General features: G+C 35.5%; 1 protein-coding gene across 3 annotated transcripts in view; it reads left to right on the top strand.

Annotated features, from left to right (window-relative positions):
• Positions 1-24065, top strand: part of PHIP (PHIP subunit of CUL4-Ring ligase complex) — a 119198-nt gene extending 95133 nt beyond the window's left edge. For 2 of the 3 annotated variants that reach the window (XM_075747549.1, XM_075747551.1), the window contains exons 28-40: positions 2446-2557; positions 2771-2832; positions 4333-4488; positions 6111-6231; positions 8230-8355; positions 10258-10330; positions 10729-10779; positions 11068-11217; positions 12880-13032; positions 15097-15260; positions 15739-16019; positions 16204-16365; positions 17688-24065. In XM_075747549.1, the coding sequence (XP_075603664.1) occupies positions 2446-2557; positions 2771-2832; positions 4333-4488; positions 6111-6231; positions 8230-8355; positions 10258-10330; positions 10729-10779; positions 11068-11217; positions 12880-13032; positions 15097-15260; positions 15739-16019; positions 16204-16365; positions 17688-18331 (2255 nt within the window). In that variant the 3' untranslated portion in view covers positions 18332-24065. The remainder of the gene's footprint in view (positions 1-2445; positions 2558-2770; positions 2833-4332; positions 4489-6110; positions 6232-8229; positions 8356-10257; positions 10331-10728; positions 10780-11067; positions 11218-12879; positions 13033-15096; positions 15261-15738; positions 16020-16203; positions 16366-17687) is intronic. The other variant, XM_075747550.1, reaches the window with a different exon arrangement.
• Positions 24066-24825: the final 760 nt, after the last annotated feature.

Raw genomic sequence — 24825 nt, 5'->3', positions numbered from 1 at the left:
TTTCGGTGGTAAAAATAGTGGTAACATAGTATCCTCCTCTGAGACCATATGAAATGTAAAGCAGAGATAGCAAAGACACTGTTGTTAAAACTGTTACAGGTCTTCCAGGAGCCTTCCAGAGTGCTACCCTGCTTTCTACGTTGACAGTTTGTGTATTCTACTAGTGCTTGCTTATGTACTTTGAACAAATTGTGCAGTGTGGAACACAATATAAAAATACTCCTTCAATGTAGATCATATTTCCCACCAAGATAAGGAGAAATGCCTTAGAACTGTACGTGAAACTGTTCTGACTATTTAACCATGTGAATCTGAAATCCCCAAGATTTATCTGACATGCTCAGGTCTTCTGAACTTTCACCATAGCTCTTCATCAACAAACTGGTATTTTTTTCATGTCATGCAGTTGCTGTTTTGTCTTCTCAGGACTGCTCTTGATATCTTTTCTTATTCCTCTATGATTTCTGGCACTAGCCTACAAATCAGTATTTTTATAGCTACTATTTGGAGAGTCGCTGGATATTAGATTTTCTGACTCCACTTTAAGTCATTAAAACATTGATCTTTTAACCAATAACAATCCTTGGTGTTTGGTGAGGTTTTGTGGTGGGGTTTATTTGTTGTTTGGGTTTTGATTGTTTTAGGGAAGAATATTTGCTTATCTATGATATTTATATTTTTAATATTAAATGTATATTAATGTATGAATCCTTTCAGAAAGAACAAACTTGGAAAGTTTGAGAAGCGACGGGTTCTTATTTCTACTTGGATTCTATTTATTGCATATCTTTGTCTTACTATAGTTTAACTAGAAGATTAATACTTGCGCTAAAAGCTATTCCAGTAGTATTCTTGCAGCTTTAGCTGTACGTCTTAGACAGGTGTGCATACCTGTCTCTAACACAGCAGCCACTTTAAGTTTGACATATATTTTATACTTTCATCAAGCTAATGTTATCTGGTGCTGCACAGTTCTATGAAAAAATACGCTAATCCTTTTAAATAAGAATTTTTGGTTTGCTGTCCACATAGATGAGGTAACACAGAAGACGTTGGAAAAATAGTGATTCAAGAGATTGTTCTGTGGATTTTTTCATTCATGTTGTTTTCTGCTGTGGCATTCTGTCCATAGGAGTGCTGTGGCTCGAGAAATCAGAAGCAGCTGCCAGTATACACTCCTTTAAGTGGTTTTGATCTGCTTAGTGTTCAGCCCCATGAAGGCACTCACAGTAGTACCTATACACATTTCTTTGTAAAACTGATCACTAGAGAATGCCGTATTGGGAGACTGTACTTTAAGAGTTCTTCAGAATAATTTATTCCTTTAAAATAAAGCATCAGCCCTTATTTACATTTTTTATCTTGCATTTCAGATATTTCTGGTATACTTGATTATATTACATTCAGCATAATTAGGACTATTAATGGAAGCTTTGCAATTGTCCTAGAATTACTTGCAATCCATTAAATTAAAAAAAACCAAACAAAAAACCCTGCAGTGAAGAAAGCGGAATGTTTTTGAGAGTATATTTACTTCCTATTAATTCAGACAACTGCAGCAAGCATTTGGACAGCGTGTGGATGTATTGAAATAGAACAAATATTGCAGCAGTTGAGAAAATGTGTCTATATCCAAGTCCCATAAAAACAAAGACGTGCAGTTCTTGGAATCTCAGACTTACATTACATTTGTTCTTGTATTGAGTGAATTGAATACATCACTAAAAATTGTTTCTAAATTCTGTGGCATGCGTTATAGAAACAGTTTTTTATATGTTACAGTTTTTGATGGCATGTAATACAAGTATTCTCGTGTAATTTTTTTAATAACACTTCTGACTTTTCTCAGCTAGGTGAATGCTTTGCAGTAGTGAAACCATTTCAAGTCATAGTAAATTACTTTGCTAACCTTTTGAAGAAGCTTTAGTAAATTTTATTCTTTTATCCATCAGATTGCCTGCATAGTAAAAGGAATGAACCTCTGAGTTACATTTGGGTAGCTGAAAAAGCACTTCAGAAACTAAGGAGGAGGAACTCAGCAGCATGTAAAATATTCCCTGTACAAAAATGTCACAGTGCTCGTTTATTGTAAGATAGGATATTTAATGCAAGTAGATTTGAGTCTTAAAGTTATTGCATTGAAATGTCTTACCTTTTATATGAAATGAAGAAATAAATTCTTAGGTAAAGAATACATAGCTAGGTTTGCAAATCATTAATTGTTTTTTTAATGCCATATTAACTTTCATTTTAGTGTAAAAGCAGCCTTCAGAAAGATTTTAATTTTTTTTTTTTAAACTGAGTATGACTCGTTTGCTTGTTGAGGCTACAAGTGTTCAGAAAGATTTCTATATTCGACATCAAGCCAAAGGTATCTAAAAACTGCTTTTCTTGGGAGGAGTAAGGTGCCTTCTATTGATGAAATTATTTTGTGTTCTTGCCTAGGTGATCGTTTCAGGTCAGTGATAGATGATGCTTGGTGGTTTGGAACAATTGAAAGCCAGGAACCTCTTCAGCCTGATTACCCTGATAGCTTATTTCAGTGCTACAATGTCTGGTTAGCAAATTTATCTTCAATCTTTTCTTTTAATTAGTTGTTTAATTTGAAGTACTGACTGAGCAACTTGCTTTCATTAAATTCAGTCATGCATCTCACTGTACCAGTTTATTATCATACTCTGTGGTGTATAAATAAGTTATGTAACAAACATTAAATAATGACCTTGTTGAAGCAATATTAGTAGATAATTTAAATGTTGTTGTTTTTAAGCTGGGACAATGGTGATACTGAGAAGATGAGCCCTTGGGACATGGAGCTGATACCAAGTAATGGTATGGTACATTAATAATACAATTTGCTTTAAGACTGAATTTAAAGAAGAAAAAAAAAAAGTATGGTTTTCCTAAATAATCCTGTTTCTCTTGGGGAGTGGGGGGAAGGCCCACAAACCAGTTGCATTTGAAGAACGTGCTTAAATCAATTACTAAACTAAAAGTGGATCAAGATAAATGAACTGTGAAAAAACATATAGCCATACTTAGAGAAGCTAATTGTATGTTGGAAATAGAAATGTTACAAAAACTTAGAGCGGATGACGTATGGTTAAGGTTAACTTTTTGTACAGTTAGGGGGGATTGAAGAGAAACCTGTGCCCTCTGTTGTCTTTGAGGGGACTGGCTGCTCTGAGACCTGCCAGCATGCCTGCAGACGTTCAGTGAGTTGCAGGCGCAACACGCGCCTGTGAGATAGTTTGATAATAGTAGGATTTGCTCCCTTTCTGGCCCAGCATGTGTGGCAGATAAACACGCTGCAGAGTGAACAGCATAGCGTGGGCACTGTTCACAGACAAGGATGTAGTTATTTCTTCTTTCCTCATTTAGGTTGAGGTGGTTTGGGGTTTTTTTGAAGGTTTCATAAAGTGGTTAAAGAACAAAGTAGAATCAACATTTTTTCCTTGTGTTTTCTAGGAAATGCTTGATAATATTGTCGCTCATAAGTAACCATAAATAATGCTTAATTCTTTTAAGTTGTAAATATTTTCATTTCAATTTTTCATTTTGGTTCAACCCTTTTCTTAGTGGCTACCTCTTTGTCATGAGTAAAATACAGAAGTTAGAGTGATAACATGCCTAAATAGTTAATTAAAACAGGCAGATAACCAAACCTGAACCTGATTTTTTTGCTGTATACCGACTTTTATTACATCTTCCTTTAAAAAAAATGCTAAAGAGGAGCACTTTGCATCACACTCTGAAAATCTGCTGTTACATTATGAGTTGTCAAAGTTGGTAGGTCCTCAAAAATGCTAGGGTGATGACACTTTTTGCTTGCTCAAGAGCTCTTGTTTTAGCATTTGACCTGACAAAACTGTGACAAGGTGGAACCTCTACCAGGAGAATGTTCTAGCATCCACATCAAAGTCATTATCTTAAACTCTGTCTGAAAATCATTGACCATTTATTCCCAAGAATTTTTGGATTTAAAAAAAAAACAACCAAAAAAACCCAAACAAAACCACAAACCACAAACTTTATCTGTGATAAAGGAGTGCCTTAGTAAGTTCTAAAATAAACTCCACAGCTATTCAGAAGAGGATAAATCTTGTTTCATGGAGGACTTGTACACCAAACTGCATTGTAAGGATTTAAATTTAACATAACAACAATATACAGAAAGGATATTGGATGCATCCAAAATATATTTGGGCAAATCAAGAACTATGTATTTGTGTTGGTTAGTAAAATAATGTTATATATCTTTGAATTACAGGTATGTGTGTTACACTAGATACAAAAATGTATGTTTTATTTGGTTTTCATGTTACATTCTAGCTATATTTCCAGAAGAACTGGGAACTAGTGTTCCTTTAACAGATGATGAACGTAGAACTCTGCTCTACAAACCTCTGGATGGAGAGTGGGGTTCCAGGACCCGAGATGAGGAGTGCGACAGAATTATTGCAGGGATAAACCAACTCATGACACTAGGTAAAACCTGAATAATATGGGAAACGTTTTTTTCTTATATTTGTCAGACTCTGCTGATGTGTACTTAACTATTTACTTAGAGAATGGATACTTACGCGTAGATTCTGCCTGTATTAGCCTTTTCGAATCACATTGCCTTAGTTGTGCAAAATGCTGAGGAAAAATTGATTCACTTACAAAAAGCAGCTTGCTATTTGGTTGTAGAGCAATTACACTGTACAGGCAGCTTCTGAATAGGTAATTGTTAAAAGATTTAACATATCAGTGCAATATTTACATGATCAAAGATGGGTGTCTGAAATGGAAATCCATCAGTGAAATAACAGGCTGAATCATAAGTCTTTTGTATGTTTTGTGATGAGCAAACTGTGTTAAGTCAGCAGTCTCAGGTTTTGGGGTAACAATGGTCATAAATGACACATATAAGTTGCCCCAGATAATTTTTTTTGTAACTGATTTTTGAAGTACTTGAAGGAGGGTAAGACACATTTCAAAAAAGCCAGAAAACTCTTCACCCTCAAAATACTTTTGATACCTGAATGTCCCACATTATGCCTTCTTTGGTGACATACTGCATAAGAAGCTTCCCTTTGCTTCCAAAAGAAAGGAAATATCCATACAGTGTAGTAATCCAAATTACATTAAAAAAAAAATTGTGAGGAAATGAAATTTTAGTTGTTTTCACTGTGTTGTCTAAGAGTAATAGGTTTACATTTTGTATTATGTTGTATGACATACTGCTAGTGTGGGATTTAACTATAGCATATGTGGTGCATATCAGTACGAAGTAGCAGTTGCTAGAACATTCCTAAGTAAGTAAACAGCTTTTAGAAGAAGAGCAGTCTGTTTAGCAACAACGTATTTTCTGATTTTAAAGACTTTTGAAAGAGACTATAAAAATTTTTTATGGTTTTGTATTATGGTATTTTCCCTTGAGGTGTAAAATATTAGAATGATGTGTCTTAGCACTCATGATGCTTCTAAGAACAGGAGGAAAAAACCAAGTTGTATAGGTGCACAGACTTAAATTGCTCATCAGTCTTCTAGCATTATGGTGGATTGGTTTTAGAAGGCTTCTTTGCTGTTAGGTAGGGACAGGAGATTGTGTTTCCATTTGATTTTGAGTGTGGATTTTCCCTGTATCTTAATGAGATTGAAATAGTACTGTAACTTTGATGTAAGAATTTAATGCAGTGCTTGGCTTGAAGATGGGAGAGAGGCAATATAAAACAACATGAAATGAGGCTGTGTTGTAAATAACAATACGAAAATGCATGTCTTCATATATGTTTAATTTATACATTTAAATCTACTTTTCAAATGTGTATATTTTGCACATGCTTGCTGTGTCTGAGGAGTGTGCTGCTTCATGCACAGCAGAATGGGTAGTCGCTGCAATGATTGTCCTTACAACATACACCTCAGCAAGCACTTTTATATTGTAGAATATCACAAATTTCTTGGAATATCTAGAGTAGTCATTGTTGTTATTTTTGGGAAAGTGCTGTGCATTTCAAACATGAAGAAATAGTGTATGTTGCGAGGGGGATGGATCTTGAAGCTGCTAAGGCACTTTTGTGGTATATAACTTTGATTATTTTTTTTTTTTTCATTCTATCTAGATATTGCTTCTGCATTTGTGGCACCTGTGGATCTTCAAGCTTACCCAATGTATTGCACTGTTGTGGCATATCCCACAGACCTCAGTACCATTAAACAAAGACTCGAAAGCAGATTTTACAGGTTAGATCCAAGTCTCAGTTCTTGCTGTGAAATATCACCAACTGTATTTTTGGTAGCTCTTTGTCTTGCAATGCCCAACTAGGAGATGGGTACAGGTGTGTGCTTTCCATTCTTCCCGTCTTCTACCCTTGATCTCAGTTTTCATTTTATAAAACATTAAAAAGGATTGAACATCTCTTCTCCAAAATGTACGTGGCATTCAAATTTGCTTATGCAAATGACTTGTTCCATGTGAGTTTCAGATTGCAGGACCCAGAGACTAGGTCAGTAGAATGACTTTCAGTCAAAAGGATTAAGTTTCCACTTCATAATTTTTTTTTAAAATCTTTTTTAATAAGAGAAACCTTAGAAATGTGTCGTGTGTTTGTCCTATTGCACTTTAAAAAATAAATAAATATTGCATTATCACTTAAGCTACACAGAACATAATTTCTTAAATTATTGGTCTTGAAATTCTAAATTGTTGGACAGCAACAAAAATAAGTTTTAACTTTTTTGACACTGTTTTTTACATTTTCCTAAAGTGCGATTGCAATTGCTGGGTTTTTTTTCTTTTGCAGTAAGTATTATCTATGTAGGAGTATGCTCCTTTAAATTACTTCTGTTTTCTTTGGTTCTTGGAGTATTTCTGGTTGGAAAACCAGTGTCCCTCTAATACTTGCTTTGAATAAACATGGATAGCATTTTGGTTTGGGACAAATTTCAAAGTTAATTTGTAGTACTTTGTGTAGTTACTGAAGATTGAATTCTAAATTAAAATGACTTATTAATTTTTAAAACTCCGTTTTTATACATTATAATGCAATAATGCACATTTGTTGTTCCATATTTATTGTGTGATATAAGGTAATCCAGCTTTCACTTCTATAATGTACTGCTTTGCAGTCAGAGGTGGTGAGGACTTTTTGCTGCATTTTGCTTCTCTTGTCAAAAGAATAAGCAGTTATTTTTGGTCATCAGCATACCTTCTTCAGTAAATCTAGTTTTATTAGTTTGTAGTATTGCCGAGGCCTGGTTAGGTAATAAGCAACCACCCTGTGTCCTGTTTTCCAGGGAAATTTTTTTCTTTATCTTCTGCAGGAGGGATTGCTCAGATCATTTGAGATTTTGGTAGTTTTTCATGAGACTTACTTTTGAACCAGGAGCCTTAGCATGTCTGTATGTTTTTAAAAAATGCAAAACAAAATAGAAAAAAAAAAAGATCTTTCCCAGTCACTGTTGGCATTGTATAGAACTAAACGCTGGACCCATAAACGTGATTATATTGCATCTAAATGCTTATGCTACACTAAACACGTTAAATGATCCCCTCCTTTACTCGACAAAACACTTGTGCAGCATTTCTTTTCATCGTGTTTTGGTAGTGTGAAAATAGAAGATTGTATATAATTGTAACTTCTCTGCTGTCAGAGTTTTTATTTGATACTGTATTTGTATGGCTTTTTTTTTTTTTTTTTTTTAGATTTGGATTTAATTTTTCAGTTATTTTCGCTTTTGTGCATAATTTTTCATAATGTTGTGGCTGTTCTATAGTTAGGTCATTAAATCAGAGCTACATGAGGAATTCTGATCGTTGTCTATCTGTCAGAAAAAATGTATACATTTAATAATTTTTTATTACTATTTTGTTAATCCTCAGCTGTGACTTAAGAGGTGATATAGAGTGGGTTATGTATATCATAAAGGACTAATAAAAGCTGAAGTGTCACAGCTGAATTTTCCCGAGGAGCATCAGCTGTATATTTTGAAAGCCATTTGTATAAATTACTGCAGGACATAACATGAGAGCAGGAAGCCTGAGGAAGCTGCCTTCTGCTGATCACAAAGGGCAACGTGGATGTTTTCTGATTTAATGTTAAAAAAAAAAAAAAGAATGGGGTAATACATTGGAAGAAGGCACTTTCTCCTGTTTCATATACATTGTTAGAAATGAAGTCTTCTTCCCTGTACCCCTCTTTGTTTTTTTTTAACTTCCCTTTTCTCTCTTTTCATACACAGGCGCCTCTCTTCATTAATGTGGGAAGTCCGGTACATAGAACATAATACTCGCACATTTAATGAGCCCGGAAGTCCTATTGTCAAATCTGCCAAATTTGTCACAGATCTTCTGCTACACTTCATAAAGTGAGTTGCTTAGTAGGTCTGTTGTTAATTCCTGTCTCTTACCAAGATATTCAGTCTTTTTGGATCTGAATTTTAAAGTGAGATAGTTCTACAGCTTGAATAAGCCTGTTGTCTGCTGTTGGGGCAAAAAAGAATAAAGCTTAGCTTGACAATGAATACTGAGTTTGCAAAACAAAGTGAAATTTTATAATACGTTGATTGGCATAGATTGGCGTGGCATTTTATTTCAAGAGACTTTCTACTAAATGATAAAAATGGGTCTGAGTCTCTTCGTGGAGTGAAAGATATATTTATAGGTAAGTTAGGAGTTCTGATTTTGAGTTTGAATACTGCCTGTGTTAACATAATTGTGGGCATTTAGTTCTACAGTCTTTACAATTTATAATGTGATTGAAAATGGTGTTTGATATGCAAAATAAAAATTGGAGGCTTTGTAGTTGACAGAAATAGTAGTTGTCTTTCAAATGTTCTTTTTTATTATTGTCTATAGAAAAACTCAATGAGAAATGTTTCAGATTTCTCACAGTCAGTTGACATGTTTGCAGAGCTAAAGTTTGTAAGAGCAGCTTACTGAGTGTGTCCACTGCCTTGACTTGCTTGTACACAGTGAATGCTGCTGTTTCCACGTTGTAGAAAAAGCAAGATACTTCATTAGTTTAACAAAAATCATGACATTTTTACTTGCTCACTGTCAAATTAAATCTTGTTCTTTTTTATTTCATGTGTTCTTAAAAACACCAGACTTGCATTATGTATTTGGAAATTGAAGACTTTGAGTCCATACATAAATCTTTGTTATCTTCAGTGCCTGTGATTTCTGATATTGGCTGGAGAGTGAAAAATACTTAACTGCTGCAGATGTTAAAAGTTGCAGTGAAATACACCTTTAGGAACAGATATGTATCTAAAAGGGCTTCTCTATTACTAATTTTGTTCTTTAACATCTTTGTCCTACGTGGTTTTTTTCTGATTAAGCAAGCAGCTCAGGATTTTTCGAAGCGTGTGGTTTTAATTGGCTTAGCTGAATTAGTGCAACACATGGATATTCTTATTTAATAATTGCCTATAGCTTGTGTCTATTAATTTACTCATTTATGTGAGCTAGTAATTTTTAGGGTAGGGTAGAATGGTACTGTAGGGTAGAAGGCCTACACCATGGAAGGCAAACCCTGCGGTTTTGACGAGAGTGAAATATCTAGGTGCCTCTGAGAATCGAAGGCTTAGTCTCTAATTTACCTAAGTCTTTTAAAAAGCAGCAAAGCTGTTCCAGTGATAATGGCAGTAGCCTGTATTATAGATTGCGATTCCAGTGAAGAGTTGCTGTGTGTTTACTCCTTTTTTCTGGTGGTTTGTATTGCTACCTAGTAGAACACCTTTGGGCTTTCTTTTGTGTAGGAGTTTGCTATGTTATACAAGAATTGAAAATTGGTGTTTGTTTTACTAATTTAATGATGCAGGTTTATACAATAACAGTGTTAGTCCTTACACAAATAAACGTTACATTTCAAATGCGTTGCATTATGGGTGCTAATGTATTAAATTGCACTTTTGTACACTAAATCCACTGTAGTGGTTATTACAAAGCTAGATGGGCCCCAGAGCCCTTTATGTGGTATAGTATTAGATTTTTCTAATGCTAATAAATTCATGGTGAAGGATTATGATTTTTAATTTTAAAACATTTACTCTGTTAAGTGTTTCATATTTTACAGAGTGCAGATAATATTTTACAGCTTTTTGAGCAGAAGATTATGCAGTCCTCTTAGTATTTGTATAGCACTAAACATTTTATCGTTTTATTTGGGCATGGCTTCATAAACACTTTCCTTATCCTAGACAAAATACAGTTGATTCCATAGGTGAAGATGGAAAATAAATGTTAGTGTGCCTTCCTTTTTACAGAGACCAGAGTTGCTATGACATAATTCCATTATACAATGCAATGAAGAAAAAAGTGTTGTCCGACTCTGATGAGGTAAGTGGTTGTGTCTTAGACATTAGCATTGATAGTCTGGCGAAACAGGACCACTGTCTCTGTCCTACTGGTATGGAAATACTGGTTTCAGTCACTGTAAGGGAGTGGGGCGTACTTGTCTGTCAAATGTTTCTTTTTGTCTGCTGGGAAACTGGGTAAAAATCCAGCCTCCTCTCCTCCTTTGGTGCAGAGAGTTTTAACAGTTTATTGGAGAATTTAGAGGCTTCTTCAGACTTCTGAAAGGTTCTCAAAACTGATGGTCACATGAAATGCTTCCCAGAGGGACAGGGATAGAACTGTAAAGACTCAAATTATAAGTGAAGTATAAAAGAACTCACCTACTCATAAATGCTTATATTTTTTTAACCTTTTTATGCGACTCATTATCTTGCTCAAAGGAAGAAGAGAAAGATACAAATGTGCCGGGAACTTCCACTAGAAAAAGAAAGGTAAATTTATATTTTTTTTAAATGATGTATAGTGCTATAAATAATTAGAAATGCATTTGTAAACAAAGGGATATAAAACTGAAAATGTTTTTGTTGTCATGTAATGTCATCTTTTGGAAAGTTTTTGAACTTCTACTGAGCTGTTGAATGTAAAAGCATTTCTGTCTGTGCTGCTACATTTTACACATTCATTAATTAGAATTTATGTCCTTCAGGGTACCTTTTCCATTAGATTTTGTAAAAACAGCTAGTTTGTTTAATATATACCAGACAATATTGTCATTTCAGGATCATCAGCCAAAGCGGCGGCTGCGTAATAGAGCTCAGTCATATGACATTCAGTCGTGGAAGAAGCAATGCCAGGAGTTGCTGAATCTCATTTTTCAGTGTGAGGACTCTGAACCGTTTCGACAACCAGTGGATCTCCTTGAATATCCAGTGAGTGTTTTAGAACAGGAAGGCTGGTTATAATCCATTTGATAGGTGGTTGGGTTTGTTGGGTTTTTTTCAACTGTGACCATTTTTCCAACTCTTACTTGAAACCTCAGGCAGCTCTATTGACAGAAATCTTTTTCAGTGCTTGGTTGTCACCTGATAATAGTGTTTATTGTATTTTTAAAGTAAATTCAAAAGAACTTCTCTACTCTCTTAAATGCTTTAGTTGCAAAATGTTTTCCATTCTGGGATACCTGTGGTGTTAAGTAAATTACAGCTTTTGCTATTAAATTGCATCTTTCCTTTTCTGAATGAAAACTGGGCAGATATGAAGTGCGTAAGTTTGGTAGTTGCACGTGACAAATGTCAATTATAAATTTTTTGGTTTTCATTTCTGAAGTGTAAAAACGAAAAGTAATTTTCATATCACAGTTACCTGGGCTTGATGTGGAAAAAAGTACCTACTGAAGAACTGTAGTGAACCTCTAACTGTAGTAACAATGACTTTCCCAAATTCTGCTTTCTGCTTGGGTGATGACACTGGAGTTCAAATAGCCATGAGCAGCCGTTTTTAAAGACAGAGTATTTTAACACAAAAGTCTTGTTGCCTTGGATCTCTTTTAGCCTTTTAGGCTAGTTTTACTTTAAGTAAGAAAGCAAAGGCTTTGCACGCTTTCCTTCTAGCATATCTTAAGTTTTTCTTTAAAATACCGCTCTAAGGTGATTAACTTGGGGGAAATTAATCATCCCAGTTAGAGAAAAGAAATGCTTCCCTTTCAGAAGTCACTAGTAGGTCTGTCTTGACACTTCTGCGGCCATTGGGCACCAGAATTTTTGAAGAAACCTCAATTTTATGCCATGGCCAACTACAAGTGGCCATGTTTGAGATTCTCAAGTGAGCTGATAGAGAGCACCTTACTAGGCTTGGGCATGAAGCGTTCCGCTCCCTGATGTCACAAACGTGTTTAGTTCAGAGGCACTCGGACAGGTTCTCTTGCTCTGATGGACTAAGTTAACTTTTTTGGTTAATTTTGGTATTTAACTTTTTTGTTGTATGGATATTTCTCTGTTTCTTCCATAGCCTAGAAAAAAAGTTCTGTTGTTGGCTTGAACAGGGCCCTATTTAAACCTGTGGCATTTTCATTATTTTACTGTTACTTTCCTACATTGCCAGATCTTCCGTTTGGGAAACTGCTCAGGTTTCAGCAGGGATGTGCTAAGCCTCTGATCAGGTTCAAATATTCAAACTTCATATTTTAAAGCTAATATGTAAAAACAGTATTAGGCTTAGTACCAAGTTTGAGCTGTTAAGCCACCCAGAGAGTTTGTAGTCACACTTTCATATCGTGGTTATCTTCATGACAGTGTGTCAGTAATACAACCCTTAGGACACACAATTTTGAACTCTGTATTTCAGTAAATCTGTTTACAAAATGAATTAAATCTTGTATCATTTAACTTCTAACCTCCATCCTGTTGAGTATGTCTGTGAGGAGTTACATTGTGTATGAATAGAAAGGAGCAAAATGTCTTCAGCAGTCTTCCATACCTACTTAAAGAGGACATTTGGTTTAAACAGGTTTATCAAATTCATCCTACTGCAAATGATACATTAAGACTTGGAGAAAAAAAAAAGTAATCCATTGCTTTGCTATTTCTTAACAGGATTATAGAGATATTATTGACACTCCTATGGATTTTGCTACTGTTAGAGAAACACTGGAAGCTGGAAACTATGAGTCACCAATGGAGTTATGTAAAGATGTGAGACTTATTTTCAGCAATTCCAAGGCTTATACACCAAGTAAAAGATCAAGGGTAAGACTTTATTTACTTTGTTTGTTTGTTTGACAGAATACTTACATCTGAAAAATACAGGACAGGAAAACAGAGAGACAGTAAATTGATTAATTTAAAAACAAGTTTAATTATTTCTGATCTTCAAACATGAGTATTTTTGAGAAAGTAGTATAGCTTTGTATTTTAAAGGAAAGGAACGCATGCTGTTCAAATGCCTAAAGTTCTGATATTCTGCAAGTATGTTTCAAAAGTAAATATTTGAAAGTGGATCTAAAAAGAGAGCTACATTGATGGAAAGATCTGTTGAAACATGATTGTGGGTACAGTAGTGGAATTTAACTGATATTTTGGGGAAGAAACTAGATTTTCAAAACACACACAGGGCCCTAAACTCCTCCACTTTGGAGGTTGCCCCAGACTGAAATACCCAGATACAGAGAGTAGAGGGTAATGAAATTCTGTGCTGTTCACTGGTATGCAGTCAGATTGTAATGAAGCACTTAGGATTGCTGGGACACAACTGTTTACATAAAGCATGAGCCTACAGAGCTGTTTGTGCTAAGCTGATAGTGAAATGCCCTGCCACTGGTAGAGTTAATAATATTTTCTCTCAAATTGACTTGTAGGTGCAGTATCTGTTAGCAGTCAGTTATAAATGTATACTTACGCACGTTCAAGGCTTCTGTGTAGCTTTTCTTCTGCTAATATGCTTTAGGTGTTAGACTAGAATTATTAATAGCTTTTATGTTTGGCTGTTCTAAATAGCAAATTAATCATCAGGACTTTATTATCTTAAAACACAGGGACAAATTCCTTTGGTTGGTGACTAGCAAGAAGGACTGATCAGTGACTGATCTCTCTTCAGTCAGAAATAGACACTAATCCCACTCACTGTCCAGGCTGCTGTCTTTGGGTTGTATCAAAGGGCAGGGCTTTTGGGGCAGGGCTGGATCCTCTTGTGGTTTTTCTTTCTCTTCTTCTATCTTAGCTCTGTGTGGTTTCACAGTTTCTTCTGACATTTTCTTATATTTTTTTCATGTTTTTTCCAAACAGATTGGCATAGTAGTAAGCTTGTAGCTCTTTTTTATTTTACTTAGAAGTAGAAGGTTCTGATGTCAAGAATTTCAATATTCCAGAACCTATGTACTTTCAGTGCATGTAATACATAGATGTTGCATGGTGATGTTTTTACTCTTTGTCATTCAGTGATATTTTTAGCATCTTGCTTACGTCACTGATGCTTACTTAAAGAGTAAACCTAAACCCATCACTGTGTTTTGGTATTTTTTCCTTGGCACATTAGATATGTGTTTGTATAGTTTTTTGCATATTTTCTTATGAAACTTCTTGGATGTCGTCTTCAGTAATGCATGCAGAATCTGTCACACTGCTTAGTCTGTGCTCGCACAGCTTGTCTGGTGTGTCATTAGGTAGGCAACTGTTTAATTTTGTGTTTCATATTCTAAGAAGGTGCTGCGTCCCCTCTTAAAGTATCTAGACAGTTCACTTCCATGGTTTTTGCTTCCAGAATTAGTAGCAACTATGCCTAAATAATTAGTTGTGATCTAAACTGAGTTTGGGTGTCTCTGCATAAATCATCCAAGGCTAAAGAAAGAAAAAGGCAAAAGATGTGTACCTACATAATTCTAATACATTTATTGTACCTGTTGCAACCAACTTACTGGTAGTATGAATTCATCCGTAAGAGGAATAGACTCAATAGAAGAAAATTAGGTTTCTTGACCCTAGGTATGAAACATTCCATTAGGGATCTCTCTTTGTGGTTTCTGCTGAAGCTAGAAAGGGATGCATTCTGGAAAGGCAGTTGAAAAGGGACAGTAGAAAAGGTAGCTTTGCTAATTTTTCCTTTTGTGTGTGATCTTCAGTTGTAATATGCTTTTCAGAACCATGAAAATAGTTAAACTTACACATGGAGTAGTGTAAATTTGTTGAGACAGACTGTAAATTTCCTTAAAACATTTCCATATTAATCAGTTTATTTTTGTAGCTATTTCAGTGATAAATAAAGTGATGCATTGGAAAAGTATAAAACTTGTTTGTTTTCTGGGTTTTCTTTTTTAGATCTACAGCATGAGTTTGCGCCTTTCTGCTTTCTTTGAAGAACACATAAGTTCTATTTTATCGGATTACAAATCTGCCCTACGCTTTCATAAAAGAAATACAATAAAGAAACGAAGGAAAAAAAGAAGTAGAAGCAGCTCAGTTTCCAGTAGTGTTGCATCCAGGTATGTTAATTCCTTTACAGCATTCATGAAATGCTGCGCAAGTTTGACATACCTAAACAGTAGAACTCAGTGTGGTTTTTTTTTTCTTAATACTTCCTTTACTATTCCCTATATTGCAGAATGATAGCTTTGACATGCAAGTCCCTATGATGTGGAAGAGTTTTAAACTTTACTTAGAGCTATCCTAGTGTAAGTGCTTAAAATTCAAATAACTGCTAAACATGTACAGTAAAACAGCATCGTTAGGACAGTGATGGCATCATGCTTTGTCATAAAACTATAGCATTTATTGTAAAGATTCACTTTTCAGAGGCTCACAACTACATGAATTTCCACAGTAAATGTCATATTTTTAACATACTTCATACAGAGATGATTTTTTTACTCCCACGATCTCAGACACTAGCATTTAATTTAATTTATTCCTGTAAAATAAAAAAGCAGTCATCTGGGATACAACCTGTTCCTCCTTTTGCAGCCCTGAAAGGAAGAGGAGATTAATAAAACCTCAGCTGAAGGCAGAAACTCCTGCCACCTCTTCATCTTCTGCACCTGTACGGTCAACAGCATTGAGACATGCTCCACCTCAGATGAATGGAAAAGCGGCTGAAACCTCTTCCCTGGTGCGGACTAGAAGCAATAGGGGGATGACAGATGTGGCTGTTACAGAGCAGCCATCTACTTCTTCAGGAGCAAAGCCTTTAACGATAAAGCCTTTAATTACAAAACCTAATACTACTGCAGGGTCAGGAAAGTCAGGCAAGTTGTTTCTTTGATTATTTTTCTTTAAGCTGTGAATGTTTTTAAACATAAAACTTGCTTTCTAGATCACTGATTCAAATTATTCATTTGTAGTACAACACGACTTCCTTTTTAGCCAGATAAGATTGAATGTGATATAAACTACTTCACTTGAATATTTTTTTTCTTTTTGTCCTTTCAGTACTGGAGAATTCAACCAAACATTCCAAGAACCAGAATACTGTATCAATCCCTAGTCAATCTGATTACAGTCATAACACTAGGAATAACTCCGCAAGAGAAAATCCTGAGAAAGAGAAGCAAATCAAGCGCAAAGTAAAATCTTCCACTGTTAATCAACAAGGTACAGAGTTTCTTTGGAACTTCTTCTGCCCCAGTTATTGATGTAGTGGCTGTAGTGTTGTACTTTAGTTGTGATAATTTGGGAGTGGGGAAATCAGTGTGTATTAAGATTTAGTAGGGAAGTGTAACAACTCAGTCACCATTTCCTTCTTGATAAATTAGCCTGGTTTTGACTACTCTTAGCACCATTTCCATGGTGTGATAACTGTGTTGTCTAGCCAATTTTGATCTGTTAACATATGTTTACCTTCATTTAAATTATTACAAGGGTCGTGTTACGAGTTCTCGGATTCCAAAGCAGATTTCTGCAGGGTTGCACTTCAAACCATGTGGTTTTTACCTAGTCAAACTTATCTGGGTTATATTTGGGTCAGTAACGCTGAGTGTGATGATGCTTTCCACAAGCAAGAAGGATCAGAGCATCCCAGCTGCAACTTTATTCTTTCATTTTTTTGCCACAACAGAATAGAAGTATGCAGTGTTTACTGCTTCTGTTGAGTATATTTGTATGGATTGATCAGACCTAGTTTCACATAATCTTCTGACTGAACTTGCTTGGTCTTTTGATGTCTGGATACCTTAAAACTCAAAGCTTCTGTGGAGATGGAAATAAGATCTCCTAGTCATAAAAGCTTTCCTGTTTATGAAGGAGCTTTGAACTGTTCCGAAGCTGCTGTGAAGCAGCTAGATCCACTAAACGTCTTTTCTCTTGACGATGAAGAAACAGAAGTCTGCAAATGGGGCCCCAGCTAATTAATCTAGTTACTCCTTGTAGTCCTCCTCTCCCTGAGGATTATCTGTTTGTTCTTACTCTTCCATGCTTCTGAAAAAGCAGCTTGTGGTCTGATAAGTTAAATCATCTGTCCATTGCAAATTGCAGACTACTTTTTTGTCAGTCTCCCACGTTTCTACCCTTTTCCTCGTTTCTTGTTCAAATAACCCAGGTCTAATGAACTGGCTGTAAAGGGTGCTACCTCAGGCTGAAAGGAACTTTTTCATTTCTCCAGAGATGACCTGCTGTGCAGCATTCCTGATCCTTGCAGCAATGCTTCTTGAGCAACTTTTTGCTGTTGCAGATACCAAATAGGAGTTTTTGTCCACTGGTGGTGTATCAGTCAAGAAAAACACCTGAGCTGTTCCCTTTTTTCTTTTTTTCCTTCTTTTTCCTTTCTCTCCTCTCTCTCCTTTTCTTCTGGGTTTCTTAGATTTTGACAGATTAGCAATCACTGTGATTCATTCACTGTATCCATTCAGATATTTTAGCGAGAGTTTTGTTAAAGCAGTGTGAAAACAAATGTAAAAAGTGCTCTCATTTCTTTACAGCAGATTGCAAGAATAATGCTTTGGCATCAGGAAGCATTCAGGTGAACGGACATGGAGGACAGCCTTCGAAACCGCCAGTGAAAAGAGGTCCTGGACGGAAACCGAAGGTGGAGACTAGTAACAGTAGCTGTGAAGTGGTGCACAAGAAAAGAGGCAGAAAACCAAAAAAGCTACTGATGGTTGAACAGCAAAAGGGTGCAGAACAGAATACAATCCAGAGCGCAAGGGATATACCAGAAGAAGCATCTGCTTCTACTGCATGCAATTCTCTTTCTGAAAATAATATGAAGGAAGACTTGTTACAAAAAAAAGGCCGTGGGGGTAGAAAGCCAAAAAGGAAGATGAAGACCCATCAGCCAGGCTCGGACCTCTTAGTTCCTGCGAATGTTAAAATGCAAACTAGAAGCAGGAGGAAAAAGATAGAGGAGCCTATGGAGGAGGGGTCTGAAGAGCTTAAAGACTCTGAACCTCACATGAGAACTAGAAACCAGGGTAGGAGGACAGCGTTTTACAATGAAGATGACTCTGAGGAAGAGCAAAGGCAGCTATTGTTTGAAGACACCTCCTTAACTTTTGGAACGTCTAGCAGAGGCAGAGTCCGAAAGTTGACTGAAAAAGCAAAAGCTAATCTAATTGGTTGGTAATTTTTACCAAGGGTTTTACTTCCGAATGCTATGAAGCAGGTACAGTTAAGGAACAGCAGAACAGACTTCTGCTTCCCTGCTGCTATTATGGGTTAGAAGAATAAGTTCTGATTTGGGGAGAAAAATTTAGCAAAAAAAAAACCCTGAAAGAACATTCTTTGAAAGAAATATATATTTTAAACTTTTGCTATTTATTGCCCTCCAAATAGGTTATGCATTTCAACAGTCATTTTGTTCACAGTTGAGAATAATTGAAGCAATTCCTGACTGACGTACGGAGTTGAGAACTACTCTGCTCGAGTAGTGCGTAGTATCTCTACACAGTTACACAAAGGCGATAGAACTTTTAATGCCACAAACTGAACACAGAAGTCTATTTTTGACCAAGCAAGGTACACTTTGATTGTAAAGTCAGGTTGCCTAGGAAGGCAGACTTTGGCAAAAAGTGGCAGTAAATTCACTTACGTTTCTATTAAATACAAAAATACCAAACTTTGCTAATCTCAAAATGTTTAATTTCAGTAGTGATGGAACGTTCAGCTGCAAAAGAAGCCTAGCACAGGCTGTTGGTTTATCCAAGTTCTGCCAAACATAGCAAAAATGTAATCACAAATATATATATATATCCACATTGGAAAAAGTTCGACTAATGTCTAATTTTTCAGACCTTGATTCTTGTATCAATCACTAAATCTCTGTTTATTGTGCCAAAGACTGAGAATCAGTGCAGTGGAAAGCCTTTTTTTCTTTTTGAGTGTCAGTACAGCATACCATTTGCAGTGATAAAAGCTGTGTATCGTTTTAAATCGTAAGTTGTTAACATTGTTCTGAAATGTATCCTTTTTGGTACTTTTGGTAGAAAATAATGCACTGGTGGGGTCCTTTGACAGAGATGTTTTAGACAAAATGTATAATTGGTTAAAGGATTCAAGGAAATTACAGGACAGGTATGGAATTATGTTTACTTTCTGATCCAGATTGATTGTTGTTTCTACAACTTTAGACATGCTTAAGAGGCTAAAATGACCTACAAAGAAGAGTGTATGTGTATATATTAATATATACATAAACACATACATATAAAATATTACCCAGGTATAAATTTTTTTCAGGATTTTTTAGATAGCACTAGAATTGAAAATAAATTTTAAAATGTCATACTTTATAGTTTAATTTTAAGGGGAAGATTGGTTATTTTCAATTATTAAGGTTAAAAGGCCAAATCACTTTTTATGCAATCATGTTTTATACAGTGGTCTCATTGCACATTGTGTTTTTCTGCACTTTTTATGGTATATCACGCTGACATAAGTCAATATACACCCTAAAGAAAAATTCCATTTAATGATTGTGCCTTGTATTCTATTATTTCTTGCATCCTTAGTGAAATTAAGTTGTCTATTGTAAATGATAACTATATGACTTAGGGGAATGTATTGTTATATGTACTGCTCTGGAAAAGACAAGCAGTTATTTATTTGTTTATGGTACATTTAGTTATTTTATACCTTTACAAACAAACTTTAATACCATTTTCTATCACTTAAAAAGAAGTATTGTCCAGTTTTAAGGAAAAAACCACAGAACATAGTCATATTTTCTGAGATCTGGTATGGTACAAAAATGTAACCAAAATTTTCTGGTTATACGTTATTTTGGGAGTTTGGGTAGTGTGAAAGATTTTTTTATTTTTTTTCATGTGACCCTAACTTAGTTGAAAAAATAAACCTGAAATGAAACCTCAATTCTGTACACCCTTGATAATAATTCTTTTCTTTTTTTAACTTTTTTTTTTTTTTTTTTTTACAAACATCATCTGTAATATCTGGAAGGGAGGGCATACAGAATTAAGACCTTAAATTTGCACAGATTCCGCATACTTATTTGAGGCCTAATTCTTCACTCTTTATTTTCGGTTACAAAAAAAAAAGCCTACATGATTGAACAAAGAACATTGGTAACTGGCACCAAGAGGAAATACGCTACTGTGGATAGAAAATGGATATCCACAGTACTTACTTTCTGTAGTTCGTTATGCATTTTGTGACAAAAAATGACTAAAATATTTTCCAGATCCTCTTTGAATTGTTACGGATGTGAATTTGGGGAGCAGGGATTAGTTTGCATTTCATTTGTTGGTATATTTGTTTTTTCTAACAAGCATTTCGCATTTAGTTAAACTGGAGTCACTAAGCACGTGGTAAGAGGACAAGCTATGGTTGTTCAGTTGCAATACCGCTTCACAATTCAAAGCTAATTGATTCTACTTGTTAATTTTGTCAGATCTCACTGATGAAGGCAATCATTTGAAAATGTGTAATTTCCTGATGTTATCTGCATTGTAACATATGAAATAGATTATATCTAAAATTCAACTTCTGTATTTATGTCATTTGTAATAATGTTTTATATTGCATGTTTATGTATATATTTATATATCGAGAATACCTTGTATGTACGTTTCAGAGACTGAAATAATATGTGTTCCCTTAATGGTAGGAAATTGTGCATTTTAATTTTATGAGAATAGAAGGCCTTACATGCAGAACATGGGTACTGCTTCTCACCTGCTAATATCGGTGACGTTAGCCAGTAATTTTTTAATTCATATTTGACACATTAATGTTTTTTCCTTTTAAAATAAATTGTGGATAATTTGGGTCAATTTTTTTTTATAGAAGCACCAGTAAAAATTTATTAGAAATTAATACCAGATTTATTTAGAAGTTATATTTTTATAATTTAATTTCATTAGGTTGCAAACTTTATTTATGAGACTTTAGTCACCATCAGACTGTGCATTTTGGTCAGGGAAAAAAATGTATTATTTGAGGTTGTCGTGACATAACTGTACCGACACAGAAAAAGAGCTTTTGATTACAAAGTCTTTAAGTTTTGAAATGTGAGCAATAAACTATTGGTCAATATTCTGAAATAATTTAAGAACTATAGTTATATGCATGTTTTATAATGCCATGTCGAGTACCTAACAACTGGTTCAGAAAATGGAGTATCGAAATCTCATGTGCTTGTTTCACATACGCATTGTAAATATTACATAGGTTCGTAGTCATATACATGCAAACTCTCTTACAGACCTGGCAGCAATTAATGCAGTTTATTCATTAAATTCATTTATATTTGACATGGATACGAGGATGCTGTTCTGGTATTTCTACTCTAGACTGGGAAACGTTAAAACCGGTACGTACCGCAGAGTGCTATCTTAATGACAGTGTGCTCCCTTCTCTACAGATGAGGAGATCCCTTCTGTTTCTGTGGTACCAGTGTGCTCGAAACGTTTAACAGAAATCATTGTACCCGTGCCTACGTTCTTAACAACTCTTCAGCCATTTTGTTTCTGTTGTCAGTGTGTTCTCTGGGAACTGAACTTAAATTTTACCACTGTAGTGTTCATTATTGTCAATACTGAACTAGAGCTCTTTGTCACTCGGCAGTGAGCAGTGATACAACTTTACAGAAAAAATGTCTTCCTTCAGTGATTAGACTGCTGTGATATATATTTGCATATGTTTATTTGTACAGTGTCCAGTTTGTACATGTGATCAGTTTGTTGATAGACTTGTAAGATTGAGTTGGTTGAGTTAAATATTACTATGGCTTAGTATTTGTAAAACTATTAATTGATAAAGGACCCTGATGCAGCACGTAGGATATATTAATATCTATAAAAAAATAAATCGTAGCGTAGAGACAACTTACTGTATTGCTGTACAAATACTTTTTCAAGTACCAATTCTGATTCTGTGCCAGAGGCTTTTGTCTTACCAAAAAAAAAGGCTACGTACAACACAGAAAGTAGTCTGTCCATTCAGTAACTTCAAGCTTGTTAAAATTTTTACACCACATTGTTAAATCTTTTGCTCACATTTGTTGGATCAAGGACTACAAGTAAATGCTTTAGCGTGTAATTTGAACTTAGGCACATGTTAAATGGTTGACTGGTTCTATAAAAGCAATAGGCTTAACTGGATGGGACCCTTTCACCCCATACTTACATAGCAGATTTGAGGTTAGGGGTTTGTAAGCTCACGTTCATCAACATTTGCATTTAATTTGAAGCATGTGCATCGTGCTGAGTTTATTTTAACGTATTGCTGGTCAATCAAGATACAGCCATACCACAATAATTACATTGTGTTCCAAGTCCTTACCTTACTCTAAAGTAGTATATTTTGTCCACAGTAGTTCTCCAAAGGTTTTTCTTCTTGCTTTTTTTAAGAGTTGAGTGTTTAATGAGAATTTAAATTCAACTCTGCAATAGTGCTGTGATAGAGAAGGTGAGGGCTTTAAAACCTCACCTAGAAACAGCAAAAGCTCATTTTCTGTTTACTACCTAATGAAGACAAATTAACTGTGTAAAAATTGCTATATATTATATTTTCTTTTATCCCTGGAGTTCTTGTAACAGATTGGTTTCCAAGGGGACCTAGATAGTCAACTGATAAAAGGGCTGTTAGTTTTCTGCTGTAAATTACTGTATATACATGCTTGTTCATATGCAGAGGAAAGTGTATTAAACTTCATAAAGTTGGCCAAGGCTTGACACTGTGTTTCCGATGACAAATCTGGTAGTGACAGCTTACGTGGGTTCCTGGTTTTGAATCGGAAATGCAGCTTGTACACTTTCTACTGTGGCTGGGGGAAATAACAAGTAGATTTTAAACTAGAGCTAACCTCTAGGTGCTCTTGCATTTGTGCTAGTTTTAATGTGGGAATTCACCACATCAGTTTTACAGCGTGTTAGAGGAGGAAGCGCACCAGGAAAGCTAGATTAAAAGACATCTTCAGTTGCAGAAAAAGGCGATTAGTTCCCCCCCACCCCCACCCCGCCTTTTCCCAAGGTTATAACAGCCTCAAGGCATTCTGGAGAGAAACCTTACATGCTGCAATAAAATAAAGGTGAATAAATTTAGCTTTTAGGAGGTAGGTAGTGAGACCAAGTAGTCATTTGGATCCTTTTTAATGCAGATAAATACATCAGGAAATTCACTTCAAATAATGCAAACAATACGTTTTAGGGAGGGAAGGTGGTACTATACTATGAATTTCTACCCTGAAAGAACAAAGAATGAGGTCACACAAATGAGTATAAGTACCTGTCACGTACACATGCCTGTATGATGTACGTGTACTATTTTGTGCTTACAACTGTGTGTGTTTGTTTGCTAATACATTTGAGACCGTACAGAAGTTACATTTTTGGACCATACTAAAACTGCAGAAGTGTGGCGGACGACTGGATAATGATCTTACGTGTATTAAATTCTGTCATAATGTTTAAATATGTATAGAATGGAGCTCAACTTCAAGGAAATTACCTAGAAAGGTTAATTTTGAAACTGACACATTTTCAGATTAAAAATTACTCTTATTTTGTACAGAATTATGTAAAACACAAATCTGTTGTATGTAATGAGTAACAGTTTTGAAAACTATAATTCTTCAGCTTTATCAAGGTTTTTTTCCTTCCAGAAATCTGGATTATCATGTTATAACCTGAAGTATCTCACCAGGATAACAGTGCCCTTTCTTTTTGTACATATGGATTGGAAATTTCTTTACTGTTATGTGGACACTTTCTATGTTAGTTTTGATGCATAATACTTTGAATCCTTTTATACAAACTAGAATGTATGTGTAAGAATTACTGTCACTGCAATGTAGTAACTACAAACTTATTTTTAAATAAATAGAAAACATGTTTTTCTAAGCTGTCCAACAGTGTGTCTTTCTATCTAGTGATTTTACTATGTTATGAGATAATTGTTTGTGTGTTCTTCCAGACAGCCTAAAATCAACTCGTTTTGATTCCTTGTAGAATATGGTATGGCTGTATAGGGAAGTATGGTATAGTGTATTATGTGGGAATGGACAAAATTACTACCAGAGTGCACTCTGACAGAGATCACGATTTGCCATTTTGTAGGGTTTTCACTAAAACCTGCAATTCTGGAGGCGATACAAAGGCACTGGCACTTGGCACTGCAGGCGCCATGTTGCCAGTCGTTAGCTCACTTTCATATGTGTGTGGCAGGGTTCCCCTCTCCCTCCAAGAAGCCATCCCTACTCAGGTGACAGCTGCTGGAACCAGAGCTACTTCCACTCTCTGCTCCCCAGGAGCTCTAGGAACAACTGAGCAGAGGAAAGTTCCCCACCTCCCCACATGTAGAGTACTGGTCTCCAATCTAGGTGGTGCACAGCAAAGTCGATATAGGACATGTTTCACAATGCTGTTGGTTTGGTTGGTTTGTATCTACGTGTTCCCGCTCAATAGAAAAGAAATGTTTGGTATTTCAAATACCGCACTCTGTGGATTCTGTTTAATTTCACATGTTATTTGCTTTATCAGATGATCTTGTCCTCCTTATGTGCCTTATGTGAAACCACAAGAAGTGATAGAAGAAGTGCTTACCTGCCTCACAGATGCAGGTATGTGTGCCGCTGAGCAGTGGGGTGATCGGGTAATGGTC

Source organism: Balearica regulorum, chromosome 3 (genome assembly GCF_011004875.1).
Source record: "Balearica regulorum gibbericeps isolate bBalReg1 chromosome 3, bBalReg1.pri, whole genome shotgun sequence".
Taxonomy (NCBI): domain Eukaryota; kingdom Metazoa; phylum Chordata; class Aves; order Gruiformes; family Gruidae; genus Balearica; species Balearica regulorum.
The sequence above is the reverse complement of the archived record's forward strand: the minus strand, read 5'-3'. Positions and strand labels throughout refer to the sequence as shown.